Raw genomic sequence first — 17,477 nt, 5'->3', positions numbered from 1 at the left:
GGGGGTATAGCTCAGTGGTAGAGCATTTGACTGCAGATCAAGAGGTCCCCGGTTCAAATCCGGGTGCCCCCTTGGGTTTCTTTAAGTTTTTTTCACAGCCATCCAGGAATAACCTGAGTCAGCGAGTTCTGAATGCAAAACTCACAGGAGGTGTCGTTTGTATCTTCCACCTACCTAATTTTCACCTTGAAAGGATTCCCGTACCCTAGAGGGAGAGAACAGCAACCAGAGGCTGCCTTTAGGTGGATCTGAGCCCTCATACCCCAAGTGGCGATAAGCGCACCAGTACTCTCAGTTGTAGAACAAAGGCGCGTATCGATTTCCATCTCCGATGCCCATTGGTTTAACGTTAATTATAATTTGTTTTGGGGTAAAAAATATGTCTTGGACGGGGCAGTAGTTCGTACTTGACTATGAAAACTAGGAGAAGTAATCCAAATTCAGAGGTTTTCATATACTCGCGAACTCGAACAGGACAGGGCACACAGATAGAAGGTAGACAGCGAGCAATTTTCCCATCTTCCTTCTTGACTCAGCTCATAGGCAGGGCTTTGGCTTGATAAGCTATACATGGAAAGTTCAAGGCCTAAAGGAGAGGTAAAACTGGTTCCTCCTGGGTTTTGCACGGAACCGCAGCTCTGCTGATCTGTGATCTCTCTGTTCAGCCTAGCGATACAGCTCACAGTAATAGGAGCCAGGAGAAAAAAATGCGCGTTTCCCCGGGGTCCGAGGAATGACACAACCACATTCCGGGTTTAAAATATCGCAGCTGCCCTTTGACCCAGGCAGCACGCCTCTTCCTTTCTCCTTTATTTTTCCTTTTTTTGGGCAAAACCTAGTCGAGGGGGACGCCCTTGTCTCCCGTCACACTTACCATTTTCCTCCGGCCCAACAGTGACCCTGTCAGGCACGCAGCCAGCAGATACTTGTCCCCATCTTTAGGTTATGAAACTCCATGGCCTTTTATTCTTACTTCAGTGGTTCTTAAAATGTGGTCCCCACACCAGCAGCACCAGAGGCACCTGGAAACTTGGTAGAAATGCAAATTCTCGGGGCCCCCTTACAGAATCAGAAACTAGCAGTGTTTTAACAAGCCCTGCAGGTAATTCTGATGCACGTTCAAGTTTGAGAAACACTGTATTCGTTTATCTCAGTTTGCACTGGGTTATAACTTTACTTTTGTACATTAATAGTCAAGGATGAACACAGCACGTCCATGTCACCATTAATACAGAAAGTTGAAGTTGGAGAAGGGCTGTGTCTATGGGTTTCCCTCGCCTGACCCACCCTCCATCCCCAAAAGGAACGCCAAGTTGAGGCGTTCTCCTGTCTCCCTACCCCCATTGGAAACATCCTGTCCCTCAAACCCGGCACCTCGAACTGTCTGACCCATCTGAGGCTGGCGGCCGTGGCCGCAGAAATCCCTACACCTCTGGCGCGAGTAATGCGGTCGCGCAGCTTTTATACCCACCCCCTCCTCCCGCTGAGCACAAAGTAACACCGAAAGATTTCTGCTAAGGTTGAAAAATGAGGAAGATACTTTTTCATTTTTTCATTTTTTTTTTTTTTTTTTAGTCAGGACCCAGTGTTAAAATGTGAGTCAAGAATGAAAAACAGATGGTTAACAAGGGGAAGGAAAAGCCAAACCACTGAGGGGGCACCCGGATTTGAACCAGGGACCTCTTGATCTGCAGTCAAATGCTCTACCACTGAGCTATACCCCCGCGCCTCTACAGCGCCTGGAAGCGGCTCCTTGGGTGCTAAGCATTGTTGCAGCTGCTACACTGTGAGTAGTGGTGTAACAGAAGGAGAAAGGAATGCTGGAGAAAAAGGGGTCAAGCTGAACGCAGACGGTGCCCGCATCCGGGGAACCCCGGGAAGGTGCACTGCAGGGGCTCGAGAGGGAAGCACTAGCCCGGGCCCGGCAGCGCGCAGGGTCCAAGAGGGAGGGACGGGTTCCGCCCCACAAATGTGGGAAAGGGTGTGGGCCGGAAGAGAGCTAAGAGGGGCAGGGTAGGGGGTCCCCGTTCGGTCCGCAGATTCATGCCGGGTAGAAAGTCCCCGAATGCGGTGAATCAGTTCCAGCGTTCAGGAGGATCCAACCCCACCCTCGACGGGCTTGAGGGGTTAGCCCGCCTCCCGCAGCCCGGGCGCCCCAGATGTGCAGCCTGCTCGCCTCTGCGCCGCCTCCGGCTGGGGAAGGGCCCTGGGCACCGGGCGCAGTCAGCCTGAGAGCGCTGAGGCGCCAGCACCGCGGGCCCCGCCGTCCCCCCAGGAACCCGCCCCCGCGCAGCCCCACGTCGCCCGGAGAGCGCGCCTCGCTGCGCGTGCCCTTGCCCGCGCCCGAGGCGCGTGCCCGCCCCAGTGCAGCCCCTCCTCCCCGCTGTGTTTATTAGGGGAAGGAGGGCGGAGGCGGAGGCCAGTTCCCCAGCTCCAGCCGCCGTCGCTGCTCCCTGTGTAGTTGCAGCCGCGGCCGCCTCCCGCCAGCTCGCCTCGGGGAACAGGACGCGCGTGAGCTCAGGCGTCCCCGCCCCAGCCTTCCTCGGAACCATGAACCCCAACTGCGCCCGGTGCGGCAAGATCGTGTATCCCACGGAGAAGGTGAACTGTCTGGATAAGGTGAGCCCGGGACCGGGAGACGCGTCTTTGCAATCCCCCGCAGTGCTCCGAATCCAGGGAGGAGAGAAGGGCCGGGTCTTTGCCGCCTTATCCCCGCGATCCCAGGAGAATGGAGGGAGGGCGAGCGGGCGGTGTCATGGGGTGTGGGGACACATCCCAGTCTGAAAACCAGGAGATCTGGGGCGAGGCGGGAAGTCCACGCGTAGTGGGCAGCCGCTGCTGGAGAGGGGTGGGCTCTGTGCCCCGGGGTTGGGAGGACGGGAGAGGAGCAGGGAAGTCAGGCCCCGGGGTGTGTTGGGGGAAGGTTAGGGGTGCAGTCCCGCCCCCTACGGCCTGGAGAGTGAGAAGAGACCGCCGCTCCCTCTCCGCTCTGCGCCGAGCGCCAAGTAGGCGGAAGCGCGGGGCGCTGGTGGAGGGGGCGGGGGGGCGGGGCAGAGGCTGGGGGGCCCTGCAAAACCGTCCGCTCCGGCGGGGGTGGCCTGGCTTCCTGGCCTGGCGGGGCGGGGGCTATCAGCCTGCGAGTGTGTGGCATCTGATGCGGGGGGTTTTGGGTAAGGACCCGGGCTCTGCCGCAAGAGCCCCGTTTTTGAACGACCTGCACCCCCTTGGATTCAGTCGTTAAAGGACTCGCAGACCTCCTCCACAGCTTCCCAACCCCCACCTCCAATTAAAAGCCAACTCCCGGTGCTGGGCCGTCCAGCCTGAGCTGGGTGGGGTCGGGTGGCAGAGTAGGGTGGGTGGAGGGTGCTTAGCTGAGATCTCCTGAAATTGTGCACAGAGCCAGGAGACCGTGTGGAAGAACAAAGAGCTAACTTTTCAAAGCAGGTTTCTCCAGTGGAGGGTGGGGTTGGCTGAGTTCTGGGGAAGCCGAGGAAAGGGGGAGGTATTGGGGGGAGGGGAGGGTGGCCTTGTGGAGATCAGTGTCCCCTGGGGGCCCTGTCTCCCCAGTGCTGGACTTGTTCATCTGGTTGCCATTAGACTTTTGGAGGGGGGTTGGAGAGTAGAACTGGGTGTTTCCCGTACAGTTTAGGGTAGGATCCTGTTCTCTTGTAAGCTCCGTAAGATCCTAAGGTAAAACCTGCCCCTCTGCATCCCCTCCCCAGTCTGGAGGGGAGGCCTCTGTGATTTTGTGCCCTTCCTCACCGCGTCTTTCATCCACCACCCAAAGCTGGCTCCAAGTCCAGGTATTCTGTCCTTTCCATCTGAACTGGGAGGGCTGGGAGGACTGGATGGAAGAGAGGTGCAAGGGTGGGAACACTGGATGAAAGAGGGGTATAGAGCCCTGGGGCCAAGTTCATTACTGACCTGGAGCCAGGTTTTGTTCAGGAGAGGATAGTTTATTGGACACCTTATCTCTCCCCTCCCCCTTGGGGTGTGAGCTTCCTCAGTGACCTTTGGCCTCTGAGTCAGCGTGAGGAGTTGGGGTTGGAGGTTCTGAAACATATTTGAACTTGCTCTTGGGGAGTGTGGGCATATGGGGCCGCTGCTGTGTCACTGTCCCTCCTGGTCCTGGGCTTGACTGGGCAGGAGGAGAGGAGGGGGTATATTGTGGGCACGAGGAAAGTTGTTGATCTCCCCATGACCATGCCAGCCGCTGTTGGGCAGGACTTGAGCTTAGAGCTATCAGATAATGAAGTCTCCCCTTGAGAATGTACCTGTCCTTGCACACTGGGGTTTCGCCCGCCCCTCGTGGCAGAGATTTTGGCCTCTGCATCTTGAGTTCCCTGTGGTCCCCTTCTTCTCCACAGTCATGAATTGGGAAGAGGCAGTGGGCACTTCACCCGTATAAGGAAAAAGCAAAACATGAAGGCAGGATTGCCACTCCAGGAGTTGGGAAACTGGGTCCTTGTTCCAGGTCTGCTCCCACCAGTTTTATGAATGTCTCTAGGCCTCAGTATTCACCATCTGTCAGATGGGTATGATGATGTCATTTCCTTGAAGGTGGGGCAGTGCACTAAAGTCCCTGAGTGCTAAAGAGGGTGCTGTATAGACTATGCCCTCCCTACCTCTCTGGGATGCTCTGTTCAGCTCCACACCACTCCCCTTGGAAGGACCTTCAGTGCCGTGTACCCGAGGGGAGGGGAGCAGGGATGGGCAGGGTGCCCTCCCCAGTTCTCTTACCCTAGCTGGAAGAGGACGTTCAAGTGGGGGTTGCCCAGGGAAGTGGGAGTTGGTGATTCCTTCCTCTTTTTAGAACTCTCCCTATAGGAAGTGGCCCTGGAGAGACCTCGCCCCCTGTACTGAGCAGGAGACCTGAAATATCCAGGCATCAGACCTATTCCTCCCCACCTGCTCCAGGCAGTAAGGATAGGACCAGGAATGGGGAGCCAGTGCCTGGAGGATGCTGGGCTGTGACCAGGGAGGAGGGGGAACCTTCAGTCCCATAGGCAACTTCAGTCCCATAGTTGCTAACCAACTTCCCAAGGCCTCCCATTTACAGCAAAAGAGTCAAATTAGACTCACCCGTTTCTCTACAATCCCCCATGGTACTCAGCCCACTACGTGGCCCAAAGCACAGGCTGTGTCCTTGGTTTCAGCCTTTTCTCCTCCCTGAGCCTTATCTCCCAAAGGCATAGGTGGGTAAAAACCTTGTCACCTCTGAAGGCCACCCTGCCCCCAACCTGCAGTACCCAGCATGCTTTGCAAGCTGGATAAATATGTATTGCTGATGACAGTGTTTGAGGAAGGAGGTCGAGATTTGATTCTCCAGAGGACTTCTGGGATTAGAGCTGGGGGAGAAACAGGGTGACCTCATTTGCTCATTCAACAAATATTTATTGAGCACCTACTTTGTGCACCTGCTTTGTATCTAGGGAGCTGTGTTGTCAAGAACCTCGCCACGTCCCTCTTTCCTGGCTTGCTTCCCCAGGTTTCTGAAAACAGGTGGAGGTAGAGGATTGGTCTGTTGCCAGTTCCCCTGGAATCCCCTGTTAGGGTGGGCTCTCTGCCTCTGCTTGTCTCAGCGCTCCCTCCCCACTCGAGGGGGTTGAAGTCCTCACAGCTATGGTGCCCCGTTTTGCTAGCTGAAGCTTAGAGTACCCCACCATGATCTTGTGACCATCCCTTCGTAATAGCTACTAGTTATCACGATATGCTGGGCTCAGTCTTCACAGCAGCCTCACAGAGTAGGTGTGTTCGCTCTTGTAAACGATGCACTCCATAAACGGAGGCTCAGGTAGCCCATGTGGCTCATCTCCCTCTCTTAGAGCTGAAATTCACATCCACAGTTCTTTCTGCTCAGCTCTTCTGCCAGTGTGTTTGCAGAAAGTACTTTTATTTATACATATTTATATTTTATTTACATCTCATTTGTGCCAAAAGTAGGTCCCATCCCTTCCTGACCCTATCTGGAGGAATGCTCTGGGCCTGGGGTCTTGTATGGGGGCGTGGGGCCACTGGGAATAATCCTGTCCTCAGAATTTGTGGAGGTGCAGCAAAGATCTATGCCTTTAAGCCAGCGGGACAGGTGGCCAACCAAGCTAGGCTGGTGCCCCGGCCAGGGTGGGGCTGGCATTGCCTCTGCAGGAGGGAGAAAGTGTAACCCTGGGCAACAGGAAGGGAAGAGACGGTCTCATAATCCATCCCTGAGTCATGGCCACCCCAGGTAGCCTGGGTTCAGAGGCCAAGGTGCCAGGCTGCAGGCACAGTGACACGAAGCTTGCCACATCCCCCTCAACCCAGAGCCACAGAGGGACAGGCTGTCCCAAGTGAGGGGTATCCTTGCAGGTTTCTGCCCCTACCAGCCTGTTTACCTTTCTTTAGAGTGGGTTGCAGGTAGGCAAGGGAAGATCAAGATGACCCTGCCTTGGAGCCTCGGATCCAGGCTGAGAGGCCTCTAACGGGCAGCAGAGGTAGGGTCTGTCTGGTTTCTGTGAACAGGGAAGCCATGGACTTTGCAGGCAGCAGGAAGGGGCAGAGGTGCATGCCTCGAGGTGCAGTTTCCTTGAGTCCTGAGGCCCAGGAATGCTTTGCTGAAATCATCTTGCCTGGGGCCTTTAAAAGAGGGGGGCTCTTGCTCTGGGACAGAGCCCATGGGGCAGGGCAGAGGCAGACGGGATCACTGTGGGGTCCTCTGGACGTATTTCCCTGACAGTGTCCTTCCCCAGACCCCATTGAGACAAGGCAGGGGTTCTTTCATCTTAGGGTCCAGGCTTGGCTCACAGCGGTTGTGGAGGGACTGGCCATTTTCTGCCTCCCCTCCCCACAATTTTCCTACCCCAAAAAGGACACGGTGGAAGGAGCTGGTGGGTTTTCTTGAACTTTGGGGCCTTCCTCCAGAGAGGGTAGGGGAGTCGCCTGAAGCTGCTGGAGGTGCCAAGCATTAGGGGTGGAACGGCCTCCTCTCCTGACCCTCCAGCACTCTGGGAGACAGTGGCTGCAGCTCCACTTGACACTTGTGCTTCATAGTAACTGGTTTCCATTTTTCTGCTCGGAGCCCCCTGCAGGGGGACAGGTGACCACCCTCCTCTGCCCCACCCTTGTGTGTCTGGATGAGAGTGTGGAGCCTGTGAGGGAGGTGGGAAGGAGCTACTGATAGAAATAGGTGCCATCCCCTAGAAGAGGGGCTCTGCTTCCTCCGCGTGGCAGCCTGGAGGGGTCTTTGGAACCACTGGGTCCAGTGTTGGCCCTGTGCCCCCTGCCTGCTCAGTACACCCCACCCTCCTTCTCCAAGGGGCTTGGCTCCGGGTGCAGGCCTGGCCATCTGGAGTAGGGGTCTCTCTCCCTTTGTCTCCCCAACGTCAATCAGGAGGCAGCCTTGGAGGTCCGCGGTCCTAGGACAGTGTGTAGCCCTTCGTGTGTGTGTGTGTGTGTGTGAAAGTGGGTCATGGTCTGGATTCTGGAGAATGTTTTTCCTGGCAGGCCCCTGTGGGGGTAGGGGGAGGCAGGGGCCCAGGCAGGGGCGTGTGCAGCTAAGTAGGCAGAGGCCAGCAGACTGGGTGGTGACCAGGCTGGGGCACCCTGCCAATGCCTCCCAGTTACTGGGGGAGGGAGTGGGGCTGTCACTTCAGGGGCCTGTGGGGGCAGGGACCAGCCTGTCTTAGTGTCCCTGGTGGGTTCTGTGTGTTGGGGTATGCACCACTTCAGGGGCCTGTGGGGGCAGGGACCAGTCTGTCTTAGTGTCCCGGTGGGTTCTGTCTATTGGGTTATGCACCAGAAGGAGTCTTTAAGTTGCCTCATAGGGGTTTGGGGGCCCTGGGTCACTGGGATAGGCCCAGGTTGGGGAGGGGGCCAAGCTTAGACCCGCCACTTCTTTGCTTCCAGACTTCCGGCTGGCCCTCCTCCCCAAGAGTGGTTCTCCTAGCATTCTGTTTAATATTCCACCATTAGGTTTTTCCTTTGGGTCTTCTTGATAGGGAACCAGTACCCTATTAGAAGGTGATTTCCCCCTGAAATTACCCTGGGGGTCTCTGGTTGAAGTGGGCCATGGTAGGGAGGTTGAATCCCAGATTCTCAGCCTTCTTTCTGCTATCCCCTCCTCCCAGTGTCTCAGAAGCACCTCTCCGGGGGTTTGGAGACAACATTTTGAAAAGCATCGCCTTGGGGGAATTCCTTGACAAATGGCCAAGAACCAGCTCTGTGGCTGGGCTCCTTCAAAAGTCCCCCTGGGCCTGCCTCCTGGCCTCCTTCTTTCGGAATGGGGAATGTCTCCCTTGACTACTGGGAAATGGGGCAGGAACAGGCCAGCCAGGTCACTCAGGTGGCCTGGATTATTCTGGGGTCCTGGCAGTGGACCCCTGTTTGGTGGTGATCCAGCGCATCATCCTGGGCTTCTGGGGGTGAATTTAGATCCTGTTGTCATGGGTTTGCCTAAGCATCAATACTTCTCAGGGGTTCCACAAAGACCCCTCCAGGCTGCCACGTGGAGCCTGTTAGATCGTTTCTCTTTTTTTTTTTTTGAGACAGTCTTGCTCTGTCACCCAGGCTGGAGTGCAGTGGCACAATCTTGGCTCACTGCAACCTCCACCTCCTGGGTTTAAGTGATTCTTTTGCCTCAGCCTCCCAAGTAGCTGGAATTACAGGCATGCGCCACCATACCCGGCCTATTTATTTATTTATTTTTGAGATTAAGTCTCGCTCTGTACCCCAGGCTGGAGTGCAGTGGCATGATCTCAGCTCACCGCAATCTCCGCCTCCTGGGTTCAAGTGATTCTCCTGCCTCAGCCTCCCGAGTAGCTGGGATTACAGGCACGCCATCACTGCACCCGGCTAATTTTTTTGTATTTTTAGTAGATACGGGGTTTCACCATGTTGGCCAGGCTGGTCTTGAACTCCCAACTTCCAGTAATCCGCCTGCCACAGCCTCCCGAAGTGCTCGGATTATAGGCATGAGCCACCGCTCCTGGCCTAGATCTGTTCTCTTTCTGTCATCACTCTCTTCCCTCCGTCGGCCACCCTGGATGGGCCCTGTGTCCCACATTCTCCTTTTTTTTTTTTGAGACGGAGTCTTGCTCTGTCGCCCAGACTGGAGTGCAGTGGCCTGGGTTGACGCCATTCTTCTGCCTCAGCCTCCCAAGTAGCTGGGACTACAGGCACCCGCCACCACGCCCAGCTAATTTTTTTGTCTTTTTAGTAGAGATGGGGTTTCACCGTGTTAGCCAGGATGGTCTCGATCTCTTGACCTCATGATCCGCCTGCCTCGGCCTCCCAAAGTGCGGGATTACAGGCGTGAGCCCCCGTGCCCGGCCGTGTCCCACATTCTCACACGCATGAATGGATTGGAGCTGTGGTTGGCACAGTGAAGCTCCTCTGCACCCCAACACACACAATCTCCAGTGTGAGCCCTGACCCCCTCGGCTGAGGTTCACACCTGCTGTGCCCAGCACCTGACATCTGAGTGCTCAGAGGTGCCAAGTGCTGTGCTGAGGGCTTTGAAGGTGATTTCTCCTCAGTCCTGGACAATCCCAGGAGGGCCAGGTGTTATTACATCCATTGTACACACCAGGAAGTGGGCTCCTCTGAGGTGCAGGGCCCCGCCCAAGGCCATACAGTTAGTGGGGTAGAGCTTTGATGTCCACTATGGGGGTGTCCACCTTCAAGGCTTTGAAGTAGAGCCCTTCAGTGCCTCAGTGGGAGACCCGCTGCCGGGTGCTCTCCTGCCCTCCTACTGGGGTGGGAGAGGATGAGGGAAGGGTAGAAAGGATGTGTTGTGTTGACAGAGCCTGGGACACCCAGCCCACTCCTCTGGCCAGGCATCCCACAGGAAGTGGGAGGTATCGGAGCTGTAGCACCACCTGGGGCTCATGTGGGGCTGGTGGGTGTGCTGGGCCCTGGTACAGGAGCTAGGAGCACCTGGGTTCTGGGCCTGGGTGTGTGGGGGCTGGGCCTTCCTCTTCTGAGGCCTTGGTGCCACCAGAGGAGCTGCTCCTTCATGTTCAGCGGCTGCTCCCTAGCAACCCAGCGCAGCTTTGCATAAGCAATGAGGCCTCTCCAGCTCTGGGCAGGAGGGGTTCCCTGGGGAGGGTGGAGCTGACTTGGGGGCTGCTGCCGCTGCTATAACTGGGCTCTTCCCCCCTGTCCTTCATGCCTGCCTGTCTCTTCCTCCTGGGTTCAAATGGCCCATTGGTGGAGGATGAGGAAGGAGAGAGGGGAGGGGAGTGCCAAAGCCTGTGACCTGAAATGCCCCCAGCTCACCTGGGATGATTCCATGTTCTCCCCACAGCCATGGGCCTAGGACAGTCCCAGCAGCTCCTGAGTGCCCCTTCCTAGGGCCTGAGCCCCTTTTTCAGAAGTCCTGGTATCTGATGTATGTCCTCCTGTCTCCATCCCCAGTTCTGGCATAAAGCATGCTTCCATTGCGAGACCTGCAAGATGACACTGAACATGAAGAACTACAAGGGCTACGAGAAGAAGCCCTACTGCAACGCGTGAGTCCTGTTCTGGGCAGGGGGCTGGGTGGGCACCTTGGCTCCCTCCCCGAGTGAGTTCTTCCTTCCCTTCCAATAACCGCAAGGTGACATTGGCGAACACTTCCATCCCCTACTTGAACATCACAGTTCATCCTCACAACAGCTGAATGAAGCAAGCACTTTTTATCCCCATTTAAAGTGCTTTTATCCCCCATTTAAAGTGCATTTAAAGTACAGATGAGGAAAATGGGGCTTAGGGAAGGGAAGAGACTCTCAAGGTGGGATGGCTAGGGAAAGACAGGCTCTAACCCAATTTCGGGCAGTAAGGCGAGCACGTTTCTTTCCACTGTCCCCTGCTACAAAAGAGGGGGCTTTCCTCGTGGTCTTTCAAGAATGAGTGACCTGTCTGTTGTATTTGGGGTTGAGGACTTTGTTCTGTTTACCTTCCCTTATTTCTGTCTTCAAAATCGACAGTTTCCTTCTCTCACCTGGGTACTTCTAGGCTTTGGGGGCTCCTTCCTCCAGTGGTTCCTTCAAGAAAACTCTCTGGAAGCCTCATGCCAGCCCTTTTGGTGTTCATTTTCTGAGAATGGGCAGGGGTGCATAAAGGGTGTTGCCTGGGCCAGATAGATCTCTTACCTGCCTGGTGAGGGAGGCTGTGGAGACTGTGTTTCTTTTGAGTATAGTCATCTTGAGTATAGTGCAGCTCTGTTCCTTCTGCACTGGGACCTGCAGCAGCCGACGGTAGGGAGGGAGTACAGAGGTGGGGTCCCCCATCCCAGAGCCTGGAGGAATACCTCCCCTCCCCTCCCATCCCATCCCATCACATGCAATCCCAGAAAGTACAGCAACTTTCCATCTTCCAATTGACCTTGTGAGTAGCAAGTACAAACTCAGTATTGGGGCCTCACAGCCGCCTCCACCTGCGAGGTGGAGGCTTTGGAAGGTCAAGTCACTTATAAGTAATGATGAAATGATAATTTCTTTTTCTTTTAATTTGCTTTTTTTTTTTTTTTTTTTTGAGTCAGAGGACTCATCACCCAGGTTGGAGTGCAGTGGCGCGATCTTGGCTCACTGCAACCTCCGCCTCTTGGATTCAAGCGATTCTTATACCTAAGCCTCCTGAGTAGCTGGGATTACAGATGCATGCTACCATGCCCAGCTAATTTTTGTATTTTTTAGTAGAGACCGGGGTTTCACCGTGTTGGCCAGGCTGGTCTCGAACTCCTGACCTCAAGTGATGCACCCGCCTCAGCCTCCCAAAGTGCTGGGATTACAGGTATAAGCCACCTCGCCCAGCCTTAATTTGATGTTTTTTTAATTTTAACTTTTTTTTTTTTTAAACTTCAACCAACTCAAGTAATGGTAATTTCAGTGTTCACATGAATTTAGGATCTGACTTGAGTCCAGTTTTTTTTTTTTTTTTTCTCTTAATTCTCAGTCAGGAGGCTCTTTGCAGCTGAAGTTCACCCAGGGAAAAAAAAATTTGGGACTTGTCTAAAAAGGGGGCTTAAACCTCCAGCCTTACCCCTAACCTTACCCCAAACCTTCCTTGCTTCCTTACCCCCTCCCGTTCCCTGGCTAAGACCACTCTTTCATCTTTTTAGGGGCTCGCTCATTCAGCAGACATTTATTGCCTGCCTGCTGCTATAATACATACTAACCTGCACCAGGTGCTGGGAAAACAGGTCCTGATAAAAATCTCAAGCCCAAGAAGAACATGAAGTTGTCCCTTCTGGAAGAAGGAGGGCACTGGGCAGGTTATCTGGGTAGAGGACGGGTTGCAGCTCTGTCCTGGCCCCTCCTTCAGCTGCCCCTTCTCTTCTATTAATTTCTACTGTTCCTCTTCCCCCTACCAACCCCTCCCACCCCCACAAGGGAAATGGGACATTCTTCGAATTCTTAAGGGCTCACACAAGCCCTGGTTCTCTGCCACTTCCTCCCTCCATTGGGGAGTGGGGTGGGGTTCAGAGAAGCCAGGGCAGTTAACCCCTCCGTTGCTGGACCACCTCAGGCTAGATTCTGAGCCTCCGCCCCAGCACGCAGAAGTCTGACCGAGCCTTGGAGCCCAGTGACTCAAGTAGCGTAGAATTCAGTGAGCACTGGGAGCTGGAGAAAAATCAGAGGCTTGTCCTTGTTTTCTCTGCGTTTTATCAGCCTCATCCAAAGTTCCAGCTTACTGTTTTTACTGTCTTCTTGGGAAGCTGCCACAAGGTTGGGTGGAGGGCTCCTGCAGGGACTGGGGGAGCCAGAAGAGGCAGATCAAGGTTTCTTCTCTGGGTGATACTTCCAACTTGCAGAGGCAGAGGTTCCCCTGTCTCCCTCCTGGCCTCCAGCCAAAAGAAGCAGGTTGGCCTCTCCATGTTTCCTCCAGCTTTTGTAGCCCTAGCCTCTGCCATGCCTCATTGACCTTTGGCCCAGTTGGGATGTTTCCTGGGAAGGAGCCTAGTGAGAGAGACCTGGGGGCTTTGTGACCCAGCTGTGTTTCACTTTAGCTGTAGTAGCACCTCGCCCAAGGCAGTCATTCTCCCTCCCCTGCATCCACTGGGCCAAGAAGTTACCCGTGGGGATTCTGGGATGAACCAGGTGTGGCGCCCACTTGTAAGGAGTGCTCTCTGGACGTGTCTGAGCCTTGGTTTCCCCATGGTTAAAAATTCCTGCCCAGGAGGCCTGGCACAGTGGCTCACGCCTGTAATCCCAGCACTTTGGGAGGCTGAAGCAGGTGGATCACTTAAGGTCAGGAGTTCTATCAGCCTGGCCAACATGGTGAAACTCGTCTCTACTAAAAATACAAACATTAGCCAGATGTGGTGGTGGGCACCTATAATCCCAGCTACTCAGGAGGCTGAGGCAGGAGAATTGCTTGAACCTGGGAGGCCAGGGCTGCAGTGAGCCAAGATTGCCTCTGCACTCCAGTCTGGGTGACAGAGCGAGACTCCATCTCAAAACAAACAAACAAACAAACTAAAGATAAAAAAAAATTCCTGCCTAGGGATGTTGGACCCTAGACCAAAGAGGATTTATTGAGCTCTTGCTATGTGCCAGACGCTAGGCCGAGTGTTTGCTGTCATTCCCTCCTGCTTTCTTACTTTTTTTGTTTTTATTTTGCTTTGGTTTTTTGGAGACAAGGTCTCCAAAAAAACTTCGTCCTGCTCAGTCACCCAGGCTGGAGTGCAGTGGAGTGATCATGGCTCACTGCAGCCTCCACCTCCTGGGTTTAAGTGATCCTCCTGCCTCAGCCTCCCTAGTAGCTGGGACCACAGGCATGTGGCGCCATGCTAATTTTTAAGTTTTTTGTAGAGAGGAGGTCTTGTCATACTCTTGGCCTCAGGTGATCTACCTGCTTTAGCCCAGCCTCCTCCTGTTTTCTTCCTGCCTCTGGTCTTATCCTTGAGTGACATTCAGGTTCCTGAATCCTGGGTTTACCAGGGTACAGCTTTCTGCCATTTCTGTTCTGGTCTTGCTTTGTGGACCACAGGCCTGGCTTCCTTCTCTGAAGCATCACGTGCTCCACACTGGGCCAAGCCCAGTGCAGGACCCGTAGGGGCACGTGGTTTCTTCTGGCACTTTGCCAGCAGTTGGGCCCACCCAGTGAGTGTGTGAGTTTGGTGTGCAGGGAGGCCTCTATGTTCTGCCTGTCTCTGGCTAGTCTCTGAGCCCTGAGGGGAGCTAGGATCTTGCAGGGGGCTGGTCAAGAAAAAAGAAAGCTATCTTTCCCTGTGGTTTCTCAAGATTCAGATTTAAGCTCTAGAAAGTGACTGTAAAGTAGGCAGTGAAAAGGCCTCTTCTGTTTCTGTCCTTGCATCAGACTTGTTTGGGGGAGAGGCAGGGGAGAGAACATAGGCCAGAGCTCACTGCCAGCCCACCTGGTGTGGCGGACCCCCACGTGCGTGCAGTTACACACATGCCTGGTGTGTAGGCAGACACCCACGCCAGTGCTGGGGCGGGGGAGGAGGACTTGGGAGCTGGACTGAATGGGCTGTGTTTGTGTTTCCACCTTCAGGACTGCAGCCATGCAGCCAATGCTGTGGCAAGGTTGAGGGTGCACTCCCGGCTTCTGCACAATAGCCAGTGGTGGAGGAAGGACTGCTAATAGAATTCTTTTTGTTTGTTTTTTTTGAGACAGAGTCTCTGTCGCTCAGGCTGGAGTGCGGTGGTGCGATCTCCGCTCACTGCAACCTCTGCCTCCCAAGTTCAAGCGATTCTCCTGCCTCAGCCTCCCAAGTAGCTGGGATTACAGGCACCTGCCACCATGCCCGGCTAATTTTTGTATTTTTAGTAGAGATGGGGTTTTTCCATGTTGGCCAGGCTGATCTGGAACTCTTGACCTCAGGTGATCCACTCGCCTCGGCCTCCCAAAGTGCTGGGATTATAGGCATGAGCCACTGCCCGTCCCGAATTCTTTCTTGAAGCTTCTGGGTGGGTGGGGTGAGTCTGCTCTTGGTGAGAGAGATATTTATGCCCTCCATTACTTGTTTTGTAAACTGGATTTTCCAAAAGTGGGGCAGATCAGTCCACACGCCCAGGCTTAGCATAAACCTGCATCGTTGTCTCCCTGCAGATAGTCTAGAGTACTGCCTGTTCCCTCCTCTTTAGGGCCCTACTGACAGGAGGCAGGGTTGCCAGCCAGGGAAACCAGCTTGTGAGGTGTCAAGTGGGAGGTGGGCATGGGCTGGGGAAGGAAAATTGGGGGACTTGGTTGCACCTTTCCCCTCTTCTCTGACTGCACATATCTGGGGTTCATTCTCCAGTTTCCTTGAGCTGTGGGGTAACGACTGAGGAGGGTAAAGATGTCCCTGATTCTGGGGAGCCAGGAACTATGTTTCTGCCCCTTCCCCTAGGCATCAGATGGGAGTAGGGTGTGGTCTGTGTCAGACAAGGCTGGGTGCTTACGTGTCTCTGGATTCTAGCAAACTGTCTTTAATCCCAGCTGCTTTTAAAAGGTGGGGCAGGGTTGGGCGCAGTGGTTTATGCCTGTAATCCCAGCACTTTGGGAGACTGAGGAGGGTGGATCGCTTGAGGCCAGGAGTTCAAGACCAGCCTCATCTCTACAAAAAATGAAATAAATTAGCCGAATGTGGTGGTGTGGGCCTGTGGTCCCAGTTACTTGGGAGGCTGAGGCAGGAGGATTACTTGAGTCTGGGAGGTTGAGGCTGCAGTGAGCCCTGATTGCACCACAGCACTCCAGCCTGGCAACAGAGGGACACTCTGTCTCTAAAAAATGTAAAAATGAAAATAAAAATAAAAAGAGGTGGAGCAGGAGTAGGCAAACCCCGCACTGGGGCCTAGGGCTTTCCCTCCTTCCCAAAATTGTCTGCCTCTAACTGGAAAAATGGGGACTAGGGATGACAGTGTGGGGGAGGGCAAGTGCAAATGGCCAGCCCAAGTAGCCAAATGTGGCCTCCAGGTAGCCCTCCCACCTCACTTACCCCCAAATCCCTGTCCTTCAGGCCTCCTGGAGCCTGAGGGATCACTTTGCTTCCTAACACCTACGTTTTACAGATGAGGAAACAGGCCCGCGTTTCCATGCCTTACTCAACTTGCAGAATTGTTTCTCTTCTATATTACCGACAGGGGCAGGCTTTTTTTTTTTTTTTCTTTCATTTTGTGTGCAATCTGATGGCTGGTAAGTTCTTCCTCAAGTCTAGCCTTGATCTTTTTGACTGCTCTTTTTTTTCCTCTGATTGAACAATGCCTCCTTGTTGCTTCCTATCGCCACCACTTCAGCCCCTTAGGCCTGAGGGGATGGACGGGTGAGAAACTGGGTTAGCAGGGAGCCCTCCCTTCCCGCCTGTGGGCAGCCTTCCCAGCAGGGGCTTTTGGAATCAGCAGCTCTTTCTAGAGGCAGGATGTGGGGGCTGTTTTTTTTTTTTCCTTTTGGTAAAACCAAAAGCTCCTTGTTGCTTTTGTTGATGTATTTTTGTTCCTCCTTGAACACAAAGCTGTGGTTTTTGAAGAGATCCAAGCCTGGAAGGGGCGAGGCTCTGTGTAGAAAGGGCGCTGGGCTTTCGGGTTCGCTATCCTGTTCTTCTGACCCTGGAGTGTGGCTGATGGCAGGACTGGAGAGTGAGGCTGGTGGCCGACAAGCTGTCCCTGTCACCTGTGAGCCCGGAAACCTTGCCCCGTAGTCCCACCAAGCAGGAAGGCCACCCAGAGGTCCTCACAGATAACCCCTCTCCTGGGACACAGGGCCTCTTCAGTATCATATCCTTTTTTTTTTTTTTTTTTTTTTAAATTTTTATTTTTTGAGACAGAGTTTCGCTCTTGTTGCCCAGGCTGGAGTACAATGGCGCAATCTCGGCTCACTGCAACCTCCGCCTCCTGGGTTCAAGCGATTCTCCTGCCTCAGCCTCCCAAGTAGCGGGGATTACAGGAGGCCACTACCATGCCTGGCTAATTTTTTTGTATTTTTAGTAGAGATGGTGTTTCACCATGTTGTCCAGGCTGGTGTCGAACTCCTGACCTCAAGTGATCCGCCCACCTCAGCCTCCTAAAGTGCTAGGATTACAGCGTGAGCCACCACGTCCGGCTTTTTTTTTTTTTTTTTTTTTTTTTTTTTGAGATGGGGTCTCTCTCTGTCTCCCAGGTGGAAGTGCAGAGGTGTGATCTCGGCTCACTACAACCTCCGCTTCCCGGGTTCAAGGGATTTTCCTGCCTCAGCCTCCTGAGTAGCTGGGACTACAGGCGTGTGCCACCACGCCCGGCTAATTTTTATATTTTTAGTAGAGACAGGGTTTTGCCACGTTGGCCAGACTGGTCTTGAACTCCTGACCTCAGATGATCCGCCCGCTTTGGCCTCCCAAAGTGCTGGCATTTCGTGCCCGACCTGTATCATATACCTTTGAAAAGTTCAGAGGGATAGGCAGCTCCTAAGCAGGTGTGGCTGAGAGGCCCCAGAATATCTCTCATAATGGCCGAGCTTGGAAACGAGTTGGGTTTGAAGGATGAAGTGCTTTGTTTTGCACCCAACCTGCCAAGCACATCTTTCCCCAGAACTGAGTGCTGGAGGTG

At 54.2% G+C, this 17,477-nt stretch overlaps 1 protein-coding gene and 2 non-coding genes across 4 annotated transcripts in view; 2 read left to right on the top strand and 1 right to left on the bottom strand.

The window, feature by feature from the left end:
- On the top strand, window positions 1-72 carry TRNAC-GCA (transfer RNA cysteine (anticodon GCA)). Its single transcript has one exon. It is a non-coding gene; the product is annotated as a tRNA-Cys (tRNA).
- Window positions 73-1,652: 1,580 nt separating this feature from the next.
- TRNAC-GCA (transfer RNA cysteine (anticodon GCA)) lies at window positions 1,653-1,724 on the bottom strand. The gene has a single exon. It is a non-coding gene; the product is annotated as a tRNA-Cys (tRNA).
- Window positions 1,725-1,965: 241 nt separating this feature from the next.
- The window catches only part of LASP1 (LIM and SH3 protein 1), a 55,417-nt gene continuing 39,905 nt past the window's right edge, over window positions 1,966-17,477 (top strand). Inside the window, exons 1-2 of one of the 2 annotated variants that reach the window (XM_016930795.4) lie at window positions 1,966-2,619; window positions 10,390-10,484. In XM_016930795.4, the coding sequence (XP_016786284.1) occupies window positions 2,551-2,619; window positions 10,390-10,484 (164 nt within the window). In that variant the 5' untranslated portion in view covers window positions 1,966-2,550. Of the gene's footprint in view, window positions 2,620-6,210; window positions 6,471-10,389; window positions 10,485-17,477 lie in introns of those variants that run through there. The other variant, XM_016930796.3, reaches the window with a different exon arrangement.

Source organism: Pan troglodytes, chromosome 19 (assembly GCF_028858775.2).
Source record: "Pan troglodytes isolate AG18354 chromosome 19, NHGRI_mPanTro3-v2.0_pri, whole genome shotgun sequence".
Taxonomy (NCBI): Eukaryota; Metazoa; Chordata; class Mammalia; order Primates; family Hominidae; genus Pan; species Pan troglodytes.
The sequence above is the reverse complement of the archived record's forward strand: the minus strand, read 5'-3'. Positions and strand labels throughout refer to the sequence as shown.